Source organism: Besnoitia besnoiti, chromosome XI (assembly GCF_002563875.1).
Source record: "Besnoitia besnoiti strain Bb-Ger1 chromosome XI, whole genome shotgun sequence".
NCBI classification, from domain to species: domain Eukaryota; phylum Apicomplexa; class Conoidasida; order Eucoccidiorida; family Sarcocystidae; genus Besnoitia; species Besnoitia besnoiti.
The window spans coordinates 245,628-262,003 of NC_042366.1; the positions used below are offsets into that span (position 1 = coordinate 245,628).

Consider the following 16,376-nt stretch of genomic DNA (forward strand, 5'->3'; position numbering starts at 1 on the left):
ACTGCAGCCTCGCATGCGGCCGCGAGAAAAGACGTTCTCACAACACACCGCTCGAATTCAAATCATCACTCCCTTGAAAACGCCCTAAACATTATCCTTCGGCAAGGCACTAGAAGGAGGGACCTGAAGTTTCTCGTCGTCTTTCTTGTTCGCATTTGTGGGGTGTTTCGATCGCGGTTCCTTCCCTTCTGCCTGAGGCCCTTCTTGATGCGCGACCGAACGCCTCTGAAGACCCTACAGCCCCGGCGAAGGCGACCGACGAGGGCCTTGCCGTCTCTCGCAGGAGCTCTTTGCTGACTGTTTTGTCATCCGACTGCATAGAGCTCGCTGCTTTGCGTGGGAACTTTACTCTGCAGGCGTCGGGCGCGCTTCCTCCCTTCTCATTTTCGCAGTGTTGCATTTCACGTCTCCTCAGCTGGAAGATGTCATTATAACTGTTAAGTTCGTGTAAGCAGAGAGAGAACCAACCTGCTTTTCTCCTGCGCCAGTTGCATCTCTCTGCCGCCACCATAATACGGCGTGCGCGGGTTCTCGATTTCTCGCGGAACGAGAAGACAAGGAGCTGTTGAAAAATAGAGAACGCATGCAGCAAAATGAGATGTTTTCGACGCGCCCCTGCCCGTTTTCTCCACTCCGTGTCTGACTCTTCTCCTGCTTCCTGTTCGAGGCTCTCGGCGCGACCTTCGTTCTCTCCTTCCGCCCCCAAGCCGCTTTCCGACTGTGCTTCTTCCGGCGCTCACGAGCACCGTCGTGCCCTTTCTCGGTGCACCAACGCGAGAGATCCGACTCGCTGGGATGAAGAAGAAGCGGCAGCCCATGTGGCAAGCACGTCGCCAGGCGCATTCGCGCGGTGTGCGTCCACGCCTTCCTCTGGCTTCTCCGCTCTGGCTCTCCACTCCTCTTTTCCGCCCTCTCCCTCCTTCTCTCCAGTGAACTTCGGTTGCTTTCTGAAGACCCAAGAAGATGTGGTTCAGAGCGCCTCGCGGCGTTCGCGACTTGCGCCTCCGGCGCCGCTGCGTTTCTTCTCTTCCGCCCCGAGGCCGCATCAGGCCCCTAGAAAGGACGACCCACCCGACGTCAAGCGCCGAGGGCAAGGAGGCGCAGGCGCGCTGCTTCTTCGGCTAAAGGTGAGAGTCTTCGCGCTGCGCCGTGTGTGTCTTTGCATGCGTAGGCGACTACGTATCCACATAGTCGAAAGCTTAACTTCAGCGCAGCATCCGACGCCCGCGATAGCGAAACTGCTCGCACAGAGACATGCGGAAGCTGGGTCGTACCGGGCGACTCGATCTCGCTCTGCACATGCGTTTTCTTTCTGCATTCTCCACGATGAAGCAGCTGCCATTTCATGATCTCTCGTGAGAGCCAAGCAGTGAACGCTTTCACGAGGGTTCGGGCAGCCAGTTGCTTTCCAAAACAGAACCAGCCCGCCTACTGTCTGGCCGTGAACGAGAACAAACGCATAGCGCGCACAGCGTGTCTGGTGCGCGGAAGGACAGAGTCGTGAGGCCTGTGGCTGGGGACGCGGATCAGACTGGATCGGCGGAGCTGAATCTCAGTGTGGGGTCGCAGGGGATCCGGAGGTAGACGCAGCTAGGTAGCGGTCAGCCTCCACAAAAGAATCTGGGATCACACGCTGGCGAAAGAGGAGAGCAGGTGATTGCCGTCTTTGTAGGGTCTCCGGTTGGTTTCGGCGCCTTCGCAGCTCTTCCACCTGTGTCGCGAGCCTCTCGCGCGACCGCTCGCACGGCGTGTGTGTCTTCTCTCTGTCCGCCCGTTGTCTATTTTCCGCCTCCTGTGTAGGGTCCGTCCGCCTTGCCTTTGGCTGCTGGCGGCTCTCTGGGGTGGGGGGGGGGGGGCGGAGAGCAAGAGCGGGACGCTTCGCGGAGAGTCTGTCCTTGTTTGCGCTGCATTTTACGCATTGGCTTGCCTGTCTGCGCGCGTCTCTCGTCTCTGTCAGTGGCACTCGAACTTCTACTCCGCTGGGCCGTCTGCGGCGCAGATGCATCCACAGTCGCTGCTGGCGTCGCCGTCTGGCGCCGCCAGCGCAGGCTCGGCACGGGCGCGCGAGAGAGAGGAAGAACGCGAGGCCCTGCTGAGGGAGACGTACCTCTGCCTGCCGCAGTTGAAGGCGAACGAGGCGGCTGAGGCCGCGTACCTGATCGCGACCATGTATGAAGCCGGCGCGGGCGGTGAAGAGAAAGGCGACGTCCCGATTGAGCTGCTCAAGGCGCTCCTGGTCCAAGTCCTCCGCCAGGACCCCGCGCGCACCCTCGCACCGGTAGCCCTGCACAGGTGAGTGTCCCGCGCAGCAGCGAAACAGAGACACACGACAACAAAAGGCATCCGGGGCTCTGTTGTTTCTCCTTCGTCTCCTTCATCTCTCGCCGCACCTGCATCGTTCTCCTTTCTTTTTTCGCGTCCGCTGTCCGGATTTTCTCTCCGCGCCGCTCGCCGTGGACGTAGCGCGGCGCTCGCAGGGGAGAGAGACCCAGACACTCCTCGCTTGTGCAAAGCGCTCTGCGTGGCTGTCTCTCCGCCCTTCCAGCGGTTGCAGGAGGCAGTCGATGCTGAGCCTCACCTGCGCGGAGAGAGGCGCGCCGACACGCGTCGTGCGCAGTGTCTGTGCGTTTGCCGAGGCCGTGGGCCTGCATGCGTGGAGGCGTGTAATTTGAACGACCTCTGTCGGCAGGAAGCGCTGTTTTCAGTGTTGGCTACCTCTCCGGAGCGCCAGCGTGTCTCTTTTCTTCCTTCGGTGGGGCACCTGCTCTCCGCGTGCGACAAACACACACGGGTACCTGTTTCTGTGGGATTTGGCGCGTTGTTTTTGGCGGGTTCGTGTGTGCCCAAGCTCCAGATTCCGTGTTTTTCTCGTTCTTGTTCGCCAGGTTTCTGCGCGTTTCGGCGCTCTATCCGCACGCGGCGGATCGCGGGCTGCTGGAGGACCTGGCGCTCACACTCGCGCGCCGCCACCGGCATCTTTCTGTGACGTCTCTGCAGCTTATCACAGAGGATTTCTCGTCGTGCTTCTTCCCCGGTTTCCACCCGCTCTTCGCGGCGATCGCAGACCACCTCACGGCGCCGCCTAGCGCCCGCCCGCGGACGCCGTCTGAGCGCGACGCCGACGAGCGTAAAGGGCGCAGAGACGCCGCCAGCGGCTCGGTGAGGAGAGGGGGCGTGGAGCGTGGAGACACCTGGGTCAGCGAGAAGGAGGAAGACCTCACTGCGACGCACGCGTGCTTCTTCTTCAACTCCTACTGTAAGTCGAAAAAACCTGCGAGCCCATGCATACTCCACATTCGACGAGGGAGACGCGCAGAGACAAACTTGGCGGCAGGCACCCCCACAGACGGCTGCATGTCTGTATGCCGCCGCATACAGACATGCAGGCGTGTGAGATGTGTGTTGGATTGTCGGTATTTCCAGTCGTTCAGGACTGTAGCTTCACTGCCGCCCCCCGCTTTTCGGCGTTTCCTTGTCGTCATCGGTCTTTTAACAACCATGGGGGGAACTTTGTTTATTCGATTTGAATGATCCCATCTCAGCGAGAACGAACTGCCATCCTCCGCACTTCTTCGAACGTCTCTCGCGCGTCCTGGAAGAAAGCCTGGAGGCGCTTCATCGCGCGCAATTTTCCCAGGCGCGTTCCGCGCCCTCTGCGCCCGCGGCTCCGTCGTTTGCGTCCGCTTCGTCTTCGTCGGTCCCTGACCGCTTCAGCTTTTCCATTCTGGCGCTCGGGCTGAAGGGCATGGTCAACTGCGGAGTGCAGCCCTCGGAGAAGTTCGTGCGCCTCGCCGGCGATTTAGTGACCAACTACATCGACGACCCCGAGGTACGCCATAGATCCTAGAAGCAGAGAAGGCGCACGGATTCCGGGTGCGAAAACAGAGCAGGTATCTTGGGAACTGCGTAGCTGCTGCCAGCGTCCAATTCGAATTGACCGGGAGCATACGCAGCCTGTTTCAGCTGTGTTGCCTTCTCGTCGGATGGCGTTTTTCACAGAGCTGCGAACGGCTAGCAAGCCTCACGAGAGCAGCTAGAGAGCGCGCGTGAGGGAGGCCTCTCTGCAAGTCGGTAACTCAGCATGCGCCGGCTGCGTTGTTTTTCTGTCTACGCGCATTCAGAACCTCGTCCGTAGATCATGGAAGCGTGCTGAGTTGCCCTTTTTGAATCTCCGTCTGCAGGCGTCGGTCCTCCACCAGCGCGGCGAGAAGCTGGCGACAAAGAGTCTCCTCCGGGCCCTGACGTTTTTTTGCAAGGCGCGCACGGCCTCGCTGGTTGCCGAGCTTTCTGCGCCTCCGGCGTCGCCCGCTGACGCGTTGTGCGCGGCGCCGTCGCCCTGCTCTGTGTCGTTTCCGCTGTTCCACGTTGCCTCGTGCCTAGCCGACAAGCTGCCGCCGCATGCGTTTTGCTCGGACGACCTCGCCGACCTGAGCACAGCGGTGCGGTGCCTCGACGCGCTGCTGCTGTCCGCGTGCCCTGCCTCACATTCGCTCGCTCTCCTCCTGCAGGACTTTTGCAGCGGGGCGGAGGACGAAGCCTTTCAGACTCTACGCGGCGAGCGAGGCACGAACCCCTCGGGGCGAAGCGGCGACGCGTCGGGCGCCAGCCCAAGCGCCCACGAGACCGGGGGGGCTGCGCATGCGCTCGACGCCGCCAACCTGCCGCTTTCTTCTGCATCCTCCTCGCCGTCCCCTGCGGCGCCTCCCGCTGCGTTCGCGCCTCTCGCCGGCGCGGTCTCAGGCGGGTCGTCGCCTGCCTCGCTGCGGCCGTGGCTCGCGCTGTACGTCAGGCTTCAGGCGCGCTTCCTGAGTCTGCTCAAACTTCATCTGTCAAATTTGCATCCGTTCCAGCGAATCTCCGTGCTGGATCAGATGCTCGCCACGTCTTCGCTCTTCCCGCCGGAGGCCAGGCGCGAGCCGAAGCACGCGGCGCTGCTCTGCGCGCTGAGAAGTTTGGGGCACGCCGAGGCAGTTACCCCGGAGGGCACACGGTCTGCCGGCGAGGGCGCGGCGGGCGCTGAGGACCTCGCGCCCACGCAGAGTGCGAGGCCGCCGGCAGGCGCAGCAGCCGTCGCGGGCGGTCGTGGCGACGCGGCGGTGTCTGGGCATGGAGCCGCAGGCAGCCCGCTGGAGCCGCCGCCCTCGGGGTCTGCTCTGTCGGCGCCTTCCAGCTCTGAGGCGGCCGCGCCGCGGAGCCCTCCAGTGCTGTCGCCGGCGATCGTGTCGCTCCTGCGGAGTATTTACTATCGCCTGGCGTCTCTGAATCTGCGTTTGCTCTCGCTGCTTCTCGCTTCGCTTCACGCAGTGCACTTCTCCTTCCAAGGCCCGACCCCCCCGACGCGCACGCAGCAGCTCTGCGCGCCGCACAAAAAAGACGTCCACTGGAGTAACGCTTTCCTGCACATCCTCGGCCGCGAAGGCATGCGGAAAGTCGGCACCGCGACCCCCGAAGAAATGGCTGAATTCCTCCTGAGGTACTACGTCGACCTCGAGTGCTTCGACGTCTGCATCGAGCCTCTCACCTTCTACGTTGAAAAGTAAGGTTTCGCCTGCGGGAGGGGGCGACTGGAGTCGCGAAGAACGGCAGCCTAGAGGGCTGCGTCTTCTGTCTGCCCGCAGGCCTCTCTCGAATCAGCTTCTTGCGCCACGCACCACCGGCATGCCCAGTGCAACCAGGCTTCGCCCTTATTGTCTCTCTCACCTTCCGCGGTACTCAGAACCAAAATCGTTGAGGCCAGCCTCCTCGGTCTGCCTGCCGCTCAACCTCCTTCTCTCCGTTCGTGCGCAGTTCCCTCTGCGTGTGTTCGAGCTGCACACGTTGTGGGGCGACCTAGGCACATCTGAGTGCTGGTCGCTTGGCTACAGGGCGCGCAGCTGTGGCGGATTGTTTGTGTTTTCCGCGTTCTCGCCGCTGCGCGCAGGCTCGCTATGCTTCACCAGCTCCGGCAGCTGGCCCCAGCGGTCTTGGATGCGCTCGCGGTTACTCTGCAGGCAGCTTTGGTAAGCTTCTACGACCGCGCCACCAGATAGCGACTCCACTGCACGTAGCCCCGAGCGAAGCCTCAGCAGCCTGCCCCCGCGCAGAGAAGCAGAGGGCAGCCTTCGAACGAGAAAACCCGTATTTACCCAAAAAAAGCCCTCGTGGTGACTCACCTGCGCGAGTGGGGCGACGTCGCTCTCTCACTCTCTCGCTCTTCCCTCGTGTCTCGTTGTTTCGGCGGCCGAAGTCTCTGAAAGATGGGGCTGCATGCGATCGTAGGCTGGCTCGTCGCTCAGCCCGGTCCTCTTCGTCGAGGGGCAAGAGTCGCCTGCCTCGGGTGTGGCCTACTCGCGCGTTCTTCTCCCGCTCTCTGCTGGGTCGCTGCAGCTTTCAGCTCTGGCGTTTAGATCGCGTTGTGTGAGGCCGCGAGCCTCGCCATAGCCCGATGGCTGGTCCGTTTTTCGTCGCATCTGTCGGCTGAGAGAACTGTGTCTAGGCTTCGTTTTTGCCCCGCGCCTCGTCCTCGACGACTGATCGCTACGTGTGTGGCGTGCGCTCTGGCGTTATCTTCCTGTGACTTTCGGGGCTACCTCTGGTCGCTTTGAGGTTGTGTGTTTTCTGCAATTGACGACGTTTCTCTTTCCTTTGTCCTTTTCAGGCCACGCCTCACGGCCTGCCAGCGCTCCAGGACCTGCCGGATGGCGCCCGCACGTTCGCAGACCACGTTTCGCGCCGCACGGTCTCTGTGTAATCGACTGGACGCTTTTCGCCTCGAGTTTTCTTTGCATACGTTTTTCCTGCCCAACACAGCTGTCGTTGGCGCTTCGGCTTCGTCTGTTTTGCTGCTCGGTGCGCGCTATTTGGCTGCTCTTAGAGCGCCTCGTCTACCTGCAGGTGTGTCAGGCACATCGGCTGCATCGCGTGATGCCCTAGCTAACCGGTGTAGAGTCAGCAGCAAACTCTGTCTCTTTGATTCCTTTAGTTCACAAAATCTGCGTCTCTAAAGCGATGCTACTACGTGCGGGAGCGAGGCCGAGCGGCCTGCGGCTACGCCGCGAGTGGCTGGTGCGTCTTTGCCAGGTGCCTTTATTTTTGACCGTGGCGCACACGGCGCTCCGCCGCTGCAGCCGTGCCTCGACATCAGCTCAGATGCATGATCTAGCGAACTCGCGAGTTTGTAAAGAGCATAGAGTTGGCTCTGCGAGCTCCACATAACAAGAAAATCGATGGAAAGACACATCCCCATAGGCCTGAGACAGTCAACAGGTCTTCACTGGAGAGAGCGAGCATGGCCACAGACGATTTAGAGCAGATTGGTTGCGCGGAACCTCATAAGAGATCAAAACGCAAACGCCTGCCTCTTCGGCGAGGCTGCGAGTAAGAGTGTAGGGCACACCGGCCGCCTCAGAGTCTAAATACGTCGCCTCGAAGCCGCGTGTCAGTCTCTGCTACTTCGCCGTTCCCAGCTGTATCGCGCAGTGTGCCTCCGCGCCTCGTCGCCCTCTGCTGCCGCTGCGCCGTGGCGTCTGCGAGATGCCTAATATCGTTCCCGAGCTGTATACCAGCTCAGTATCTCGGCTGCGTGACTTTTTGCCCTCCTGCTGGGCGATCACCTGCGTAGGCGTCCCCCTCGGTCTCTTCGGCTCTGTGGACGGGCTTCATGAGCTCAACTCTTGCCTGCGTGAGGGCGGGGGGGGGGGGGGGGGGGAGTGATGCGGAGTCGTCCTCTGCTCTTTCCACTGTTGCTTCATCGCGCTGGAGTTCTTCTTCGCGCCTCTCCAGCTGCCCCAAGATAAGGCCGATCTGCGAAAGGCAGGCAGAGAAAAGTCTCTTCAGCGCAGATGGAAAATCCGGCGCACACAGCCTTCCCCAGGGCACAGCGTGTGCAGTGCTTCATGCCCAAGCAGACTGCGCATCCCTAAACCCTGAACTGCCTCGCGGAGTTTCGGTTGCTTGCTTTGCGTGACTGGCGCATGCTTGCATAGAGCGGGTTGTCGCAGAGATTCTCTCTCCCTCACTTTGATCCTCGCGTTACTCTTCTCGCCCGCATAGTAAAGATCACTGCGTTAGGGTTCTGCCGCATACCATTGAGATTACGAAGTTTGGTTTCGGCTCCTGAGTGTCTCTCAATAACTAGCTGAGCGACTTCTGAAACTTTGAGATTTGGCTAGCGGCGAGAAGGGAAGCGTGCTTCAACGGAAAGGGATGTTTAGCCGGGACGCGAGCGTCTAACTTATGTGAGCGATAGTCTCAGCTTAGATGCGCAGCCTCACTTCTTGCTGCAGGCAGTCCATGTGGCTGACGAGGCCTTCTGCATTCGGCGAGCGCTCGTCCGTGACTTCCACGGCGGCGCCGATTTCTCGCCCTTTTTCAGCCTCGACGGCATTCGCGCTCTCAGGTACCGCTCCCGCCTCGTCCGTCTTTCTGTCTTTCTCTTGCGCGCGGCCGTCTTCCAACCCTCCTCGCGGCGCGACGTCTGAGTCTCTTCTCTCGCTCGCTACCGGTAGGGTGGCGTGGCTCACCGACGGCGTCTCCGCCGGTTCGCTCGGGGCGTGGGAGGGTTGCCGCGACCCCTGAGCGTCAGTCAAGGCCCGAAGGCGCCTCGCCATCTCCGTGGAATTTGTGCCGCCGTAAGTCAGCCGCGTCCCCCTTCGCCCCTGCTCCTTCTTCTGCTGGTCGCCGTGGGGTGCGCCTGGCGCGTCGCCGCTCTCGTACGTATGCTCCTGCATCTCCATGAAGATCGCCTCTGCGTCCTGCGCAAGGACGAGTGACGCCTGGCGCCGCTGCAGTTCCTCGTCTCGTCTTGCTTTCAGAGCCTCCTCCGCTTCGCTCAAGAGGCGCTCGGCATGGCTTTGTTGCTCCTGAATGAAGCGAAGGAGGCTCGACGAGCGTCGGCAGCTAGGGCGAGAGGGCGTGTCTCCGTTCACTTCGCCGTCGTCGACTCCCTCACCCTCCCCCGCCTCCTCATCCGCCTCGGCGCCCGGCTCAGACGGCCTCGCGTCGGCCTCTGCAGGCCCCCACCCTCTCTCTGCGCCGCCGTCTCCACTGCAGGCGTCTTCATCGCCTGGCTCGCGGCTCGTCTGCTCCATCTCGCCCAGCACTCTGTCGGCGCGCGCGTGTTCCCTGCGGTCTCCGCGCTTGTCGGCGGGCGCCCGCAGCGCAAAGGAAGAGCTTTGAGAGAGACTGGGTGACCGAGCAGATCTTTCGCAGCTCGCGAAGGAGGCGCACGCGGAGAGCTTCTCGCTTCGCAGGTCGCCTTGCTCTTTCGCCGCCTCAGCCAGCAGCTGTTCTATCGCCGCGCGGCTGGGGCGACGGCAGGCGGGGCGCTGCCGCAGGAGACTCAGGCGGCTCTCCAGGGAGGCGAGCGCGGCCACGGCTCGCCGAAGCTCGAGCTCGTGCCTGCGAAGAACCTCGACGAGAAAACGCAGCGGAGAGGACATATCCACAGTCGTTATCATCTCAACTGTGCTCTGCTAATGCGCGTAACATGAAGGTCATGAGAAGCTCCAGAGAACTTGGATCCGGTAAATGAGGATCTTCAAGCGCCGCAAAACGATCCGAAGCCAAACACCGAGGGCGCAGTCGCTCAGAAAGCGTTGGGTGGCTCACTCACGCACGCGATTCCGTGTGAATGTAGTGGCTACATTTTTTTCCAGAAGTCCATCCGAGTGCGCGTATCGACGACCCTCACGATAACGCTTGCACGGACAAGACTCTGGCATCTACATGCGTCGTGCATTTTAAGAATAACGCCGACATTTACAGGGATTGTAAGTGCGTGGTAAAACGCGTTGTGACGGAGAGTCTCAGGGCCAAGGATGCGTAGCGAGACGGCGCTGCGGAATGCTTCTCCGCAGTCAATGGCAGAGGTCCGCGCGCCCCTGCGAGCCAGGGGCATGACTGCTCATGCCTGTTGGAATCTCGTCTCACGAGCCCACGCGCCAGCGCCTAGTTCCATGCTGCCGCCAGCGTCTCCACCTCGTGATTCGCCGTCTGCGTCTAGCTGTGTCTCCTTACGCTCCGTCGTCCCCAGGGAGATCGCCTTCAAAGTCTTCGTCTCCGCTTTTTGCTGCGGATTCCCGACTCCTTCCTGAAGCTTCTCCGTGCCGTCGCGGCACCGGCTCTCCCCCGCCGTCTCCGCTCTCCTCTTTCTCTCCCTCGGCCCCCTGCGTGCTCCTCGACGGCGCGTCGCCGTAGCCCTTCGCAGCCTCAGCCTCTGCTGCCTCCCCTCCTGCATGTGCCAATTCCTCTCTCGCTGCCTGTTTGTCGTGCCGAGATCCCTCCGCAAAGGGAGCGGATGCCGAGAAGACCGACGCGCGCTCCGCCGCCTCGCTCGCCCTCCGTCTATGAGCGCAGCCGCCCCCCTCAGGCTCTTCCTCGCCGCCTGCGTCGGGCTCGCCTCGCCCGTCTGCGGCCGTGCGCCGGCCTGCGTCTCCGCGGTCTTCGAGCGGCAAGTGCGAAGCGGGCGCGAGACTCGAGCGGCAACTCGACGTGCGGCTGAGGACGGAGGCGTGCGAGCCGAGAGACGCCGTGAGGGACGGCCGCAGAGAAGAGAGCAACGAAGACGAAGATGTCAAGTCACTGAGACGCGCCGCAATCTCCGACAGCCGTGTCTGCTGGGCAGACGAAGGCCTGAAACAAAGACCGGCATGGACGCCAAAGAAAAGCGAATTCCACCCCGAGGTTATATCTGTAGACGCACGCACGGCTTCTCGAGTGGGTCCGGAATTCCGCGGGAGATAACGAATTTCACGTGATTTCATTTCCTCGCTGAGACCGAGCCTCTAGGGTGCTGATCGCTCTGCCGAGTTCTGCGGGCCTCGCGTCACAGCTGCGCGGGAGATTCGCGGGCGTAGAGAGGAAACAGTGAAAACGCTCTCTTTGCTGTCGCAATCGGATACCCACGCATACATCCATAGATATCCATGTGTATATGCATACAGTTCGCCCATGCCTGCGGCCTTCCGCCTCATGCCGTCGCGCAGATTGCCGCTAGCGGGCGTTTTTGCTTGTTTCGAGTGCCAGAAGGGGATGCTTTCGTCGCGTATTATTTCCTCTCCTCTCTTGCTCCACTGATTGAGCAGGGAGGTTGCGTTTCGTTTTTCGCGAGCTCAGCTCTCGCTTTTCTTCTCGCCGTCTCTTTTGCTCCGCCTTTCTACCTGTAGGGGCTGACGAAGCTGGTCGCCACCTCGCTGTCCGCTGCATCGCCGTCTTCTTCTTCGTCGTCTTTTCCTGTCTCCTGGCGTCCTTCGGGGCGCGGTGCTGCGGCGTCTCCGTTGCCCTGGCGACGCAGCCGTGGATCAGAGGCCTCTCCGCCGCCGGCCACTGCGAGAGGCGCAAACGGCGACGCGGCGCAAGTCCCCACCGCGAGTGGATCCCCAGCGGGCGCCGCCGCCGGCGCGGGAGGCGGCCCTGAAGACCGCGTCTTTGTCCCGTCGCCCTCCTGCAGCCCCAACGACCGTGGCGCCGCTGGAGCCGCTTCAGAGAGCTCCCCAGGCCCTTCGTCGTCCGCGCCGGATGTCTCCGCCCCCCCCTCCACATGTCGCATGCGAGCGCCCTCAGTTCGCAGCTCTTTGCGCGTGCTTCGTAGCGGCTTCTCTGCCTTTGGCGCCCGGCTGCTCGCCTGCTGGGTGTCTGTCGGTGCTGCCGATTTGTGTGCGCCGTCGCGCCTTTCGGGTCGCATGCGGTCTGTCCGTGCCTTCTCTCCGCTCCGCTCCAGCCTCTCCGTCTTCCTCCCTTCCGCTCGCTTGCGCGTCGCTCTCCGTTCCTGTCTTTCTCGCTCGTCAGAGACGGCGCACTCAAAGCCGATGATCTGCCGCGAGGCATCACCGAGTGTCGCCCTCGCCAAGACGCTGCATGCGGCCAGCGATTCGGCCTCCCCGTCCCTCCGGTCTTCCAGCGGCAAGCGGGGCGAATGACCCTCCAGCGCCTCTTCGGGTTGGGCGCCGGCCTCCTGCGCTGTTTTCTCAGGTGGACGCGACGTGCGTGCGCCGCTCGCGCCGGAAGAGGCCGTAGCCTGGGCCGCGCGGCTGCTGCGCGGCCTCGCGCGGCGCTGGGTCGCCCTCGCAATCATTTTGCTTGCCCCGGCTTCGTATGCTCGCCTACCCCCCCCGTCTGTGTGTTCTGTACACCGGTGAGCTTCGCTTCGCGCGCGCCGTCTCTCGCGGAGATGCCGCGGAAGGAGCTCGTGTGTTTGTTTGCGCGCCTCGCCCTCCGCGCGCCTCCACACGCTTACAATGCGGCTGGCAGCCTCGCAAAAGGCTCCAGCGGCGCTCGCGCTCGGGTTCGAGGCGTGGCTCGGCGCCGTTGGACTGTGCGGATCGAGTGCAGCGAGAAGAGAAAAGGAGGCGAAGGCAGAAGGCGGTGCAGCGCGCGGGCACACGGCTTGGCTTTGAAGCATCAAGTCGAGAGAGGCAGAGAGGTTCAGGGGAGAGACGGCATCTTGTTCGCCGTCGTCCGAATTGGACTCCAGCGTCGAGCCAGACTTCGAGGTCAGCGTAGGAAAGGAGAAGAGCGCAGGAACGAGAGCAAGCGCCGCGCCAGCCTTCGGCAGCCCGCCTGGCAAGGCAGCCACCTGCGTATAGAAGAAGCGCCTGAGTTTCGAAAAGGCACCCGTAACACCTACAAGGATATATATATATATATATATATATACGTCGATATGTCGATAATCTCTTCAAGCGTGAGACAAGGCTGCAGGCCTCACGCATGGCAAGTGCAGACGTTTTGGGCTACACAGGGCGTATGGCTGTTTGCCTACATGCTTCCGGGTGCTAAACTCATCGAGGCTAGCCAGCATCTGCGCTCGGATTCGACAACCCGGTGTGTCCATCGTGCATGCAGCACTACCTATATACACGGATATCCTTAATGCATATATCTATATATGCATGAGCGAAGCTGAAGGTTGGCCTTCCGCTCCGCGGTTTCCAAGCTCATAGCATTTCGCTATCTCCTCGCTACTCGAGGATGTTTTTCAATTCCTGTAGGGCTTCACACATGCAATCGACGCTCGAAATCTCTCATGTTTCAGCCGTACCGCATGCGGTCTCGGGTTCGCGCGATCTCGGCCTTCAGATTCCTCAGCTGCGACTCTTTTTGTTCCAGCGCCAAGTCGAGTCGCTCCACCGTTCGCCAGCCCGACAGCAAGTCTTCTGCAGCTTTCAGCTGGCGAGAAAACTCGTCGTCGGGTATCAAGTTCCTCTGGCGCAGAATTGCTTCGCGGTCCGCCGCCAGCAGTTGCAAGACAGTCGGCGCGGCTGCGTAGGGAGCTCACGCAACGCACTGACGCGGCGCCACGTGCATGCCTACACACATATCCACGTGAATATAAGTCTATATATCAACGTAGTGAAGTAGCAGAACCTATTCCTCTCCACACGCCTACCGACGTGGTCTCGTCATATATATATATATATATATATATATATATATATATAAATATATGTATATACAGGTATGCACATATATATATATATATATATATATATATGTAGGTACACATATATATACATATACATACGTATAGATGTGCGCGCAAACTTCACCTGCACATCGTCAGTCACGTGCAGGGACGCATGCCTCCGTGCCTTCGTTGCCGCAGCTCTTTCGTCCTAGGCTGCCATTTTTTCGTTGCTCTCGCAATGTCAGTACCCGATTCTTCAGCCGCGAGTCTGTCGCAGGCAACGATTCCATCAGCCTCGTTGCTGACTCCTCCTTCGGCTTGTCTCATGACCGACGAGAAGAGACAACCCTCGTCTTCGGTCGACCAGTGCAGCTGGGCGAGTGGGCCCCGGTGGAGCTCGTACAAATCGTCCTCGGCGTCTGCTTTCGTGTTTTGCTTTTTCGACGAAGTCTCCTCTCCCACCGTGTCGATCTGGTAGTCGAGGGGAAGCGGCTTTCCATCGGGGGTCGTTTCAAAGTACTTTCTGACGAATGCTGGCAGGATCACGGTCTCGCCCTCGCACAAGCCCAACGGGGAAATGGCGAGCGCCGCCTGGGGCGAAGGCGACCGCTCCCGCAGAGCCGCGCCTGAAGAGGAGGAAGGCAGGGCGGCGGCAGACGCACTCGACGCAGACGACGGAGGATCTTTCACGCTCGTGAGCGCAAAAACCGAGTCCTCGCGAAGCAGCGGACTCGGGCTCGACGCGCGCGCCTCAGAGGGCGACGGAGACGGCGGCGATCTTGGATGTGAGGGAGTTGGCAAGTTCGACGCGTATCGACTTTGAAGGGCGCGGAAGACGGGCGGCGGCAAAGGCGCGCGCGTGTGTCGCAGACACCGCGTGGAGAGACTGGCAAAAAGCAGGGCGCGGAGGAAGCGAGACGAAAGGCAGACAGAGCAAGGCGGGGCTGAGTCAAAAACGAAAGATCCCAGACGAAGTCGAGGCACAGGCCAGAGGCGCAAGCGGACGATCTACCCGAAAGAAGCAAACGCGACACGGGAATGGCGCAGGACGCGTTGGAAATGCGCGCGAAACTCCACACACAGGCACAGGCGCCCACTCAGTCACGGGAGAAAAGCGAGAACGCAGGGCTAAGCGTGAGTCGCAGAAAGCAACGCAGAAACATAAATAAGCGGACGCGACATTCTTATGCGATATTCATCAAGCGACTCTTCCGAGCGTTAGTGCAGCACGCCTAGATCCGCGGAGAGTTGAGACAGCTCCGTCCGCGGGAGATTTGCCTTCGAGTTTAACGGCACGTGATGCGGCTGAATACACGTAGCCTCTTCGCTGCAGACTTGGGCTGCAAACACGGCGTCTATTGAGGTCAAGCGCAATACATTGTTTTACTGAAACTCTAGTTTCCTGGTGGTGCACATATACGCCAACACACAGTGACACGTGCTCGCTTGCAAGGCGATACATTCGCATCCACGCACGCATAGGTAGCCATGAGTGTGTATCAGTGGCGTGCGTTCAAATTTGAATGCCTGCGCACGGTCAAGTATGCATATATATGTTTATATTTATACACATTTGGATTATGTTCTAATTCCCCGTGGTACACACTGTCAACGAGTGCCGAAAGGAGCGTGCAGTGTCTTGGGAGAGACACTCTAGATTTAGCATTCATCCACAGCTACGGCAACTGTTGTAAAAAATATAGGTTAACGTTTCCGTTCCCAGGTATACGTGTGTTTCTGTGCACATGCTGTGGTTGGCGCTCACCCACTGGTTCCACGAGCGTCCGTATTCGTTTTTAGCTCGCCTCCAAGGTGGTAAGACCTCACAATGACCTCCATTCTCGGAGGCCCGACAGCGAAGCTGTCAATTTCTCTCAAGGGCGTGCGCTGCACAGGGGCCGCCGGAAGGGGTGACGAGGCGGCTGGCTCCCGTGTGGAGCCTTTTTCTGCGCCACCATCCCCTCGCGGAGTCGTCGCGCGAACGTGTTTAGCTATCGCCGCGCCAAGAGAGGCCGAGCTGACCGTTTCTCTCGCGCGTTCAATTTCGTGCAAGAGCGGAGACGCTGGAGTGGCGCTGGGAGAGCGAGTGGCAGCCAGGCCGTCAGCTGCGTAAGCCCTTCCGGCTTCCAACCCCGCCCAGCCGGTCCCCCATGAGAACTTCTCGTTCTCCAGTTCAGTTAGAAAGTCCGCAATGTCGTGTTTGTTCTGGCGCGCACGTAGCAGAGCTGCGTTTAGCGCCTCCACCTCTGTCGACGTCATTCTCAGGCGCTATCACGGAGGCAACGGTGCGCAGCGAAGACGAGAGGGCAACGCACAAACGAAGTGTCAACCGCAGCAACGACGGCGCAGCGGACGGGGTAGAGAGCGAGGCTGAACGGCGCGCAACCGAGCCAGGCAGGCCGGTTGCCGTTTGGCAGACGAAATGCAATCACGAATGGGCCAGCTCTCTCTCACAGGAAGTCTGCCTCTGCAATATTCTGAATAAAAGCAGACGCAAAAAAAGCTAAAGCACACGTACCAGCCACGCCAGGGCACAAGCCGGCGTCTGATTCAATAGATGTAGACACATGTATGTTTCAAATAGTAAGGAGGGAAGACGAGATCGGACTTCACGACGAGTAAGGTCTAAAAAACGCAAAGCGTATGGATTGAGCTTATACTAAACATAAATAAGGGAAAGCAGCGTTACATAATCGTGTTTCGATAGTTTTCAGGGAGGCGAGTCGGGAGAGGGGTCAGCAGTTAATAGAGAGGAAGGGAGACGAATTCCAACGGCCCGAAGCGAATCGCATGCTGCTAGTGTCTTTGCCGGGGCTCGGAATCGAAGGACAAGTTGAGAAAAAAGGGGACTCTGGCAGCGTGCCCGTTGCCTTGAGAGTCTACGACAGCCGGTTGCGGGTCGCCACGCAATGCAAATGCAGCAGAAGAGCCCCAATGACGGCTTCAACGCAGACTAAGTTTCTGCAGAATCCATTGCTGAGTGTGCGTGCAA

The 16,376-nt window shown here is 60.4% G+C and overlaps 2 protein-coding genes across 2 annotated transcripts; one reads left to right on the forward strand and one right to left on the reverse strand.

Moving 5' to 3' along the window:
* Window positions 1–593: 593 nt before the first annotated feature.
* Window positions 594–6,730, forward strand: BESB_019270 (uncharacterized protein; the record flags this gene model as incomplete). Its single annotated transcript, XM_029360636.1, has 7 exons — window positions 594–1,127; window positions 1,958–2,292; window positions 2,886–3,256; window positions 3,543–3,829; window positions 4,182–5,536; window positions 5,921–5,999; window positions 6,638–6,730. The coding sequence occupies 7 exons, from the start codon at window positions 594–596 to the stop codon at window positions 6,728–6,730; spliced, it is 3,054 nt and encodes a 1,017-aa protein (XP_029215995.1).
* An 815-nt stretch (window positions 6,731–7,545) lies between these two features.
* Window positions 7,546–15,643, reverse strand: BESB_019280 (uncharacterized protein; the record flags this gene model as incomplete). Its single annotated transcript, XM_029360637.1, has 7 exons — window positions 7,546–7,782; window positions 8,253–9,378; window positions 9,997–10,611; window positions 11,139–12,572; window positions 13,019–13,238; window positions 13,633–14,270; window positions 15,150–15,643. The coding sequence occupies 7 exons, from the start codon at window positions 15,641–15,643 to the stop codon at window positions 7,546–7,548; spliced, it is 4,764 nt and encodes a 1,587-aa protein (XP_029215996.1).
* Between the last annotated feature and the right edge of the window lie 733 nt (window positions 15,644–16,376).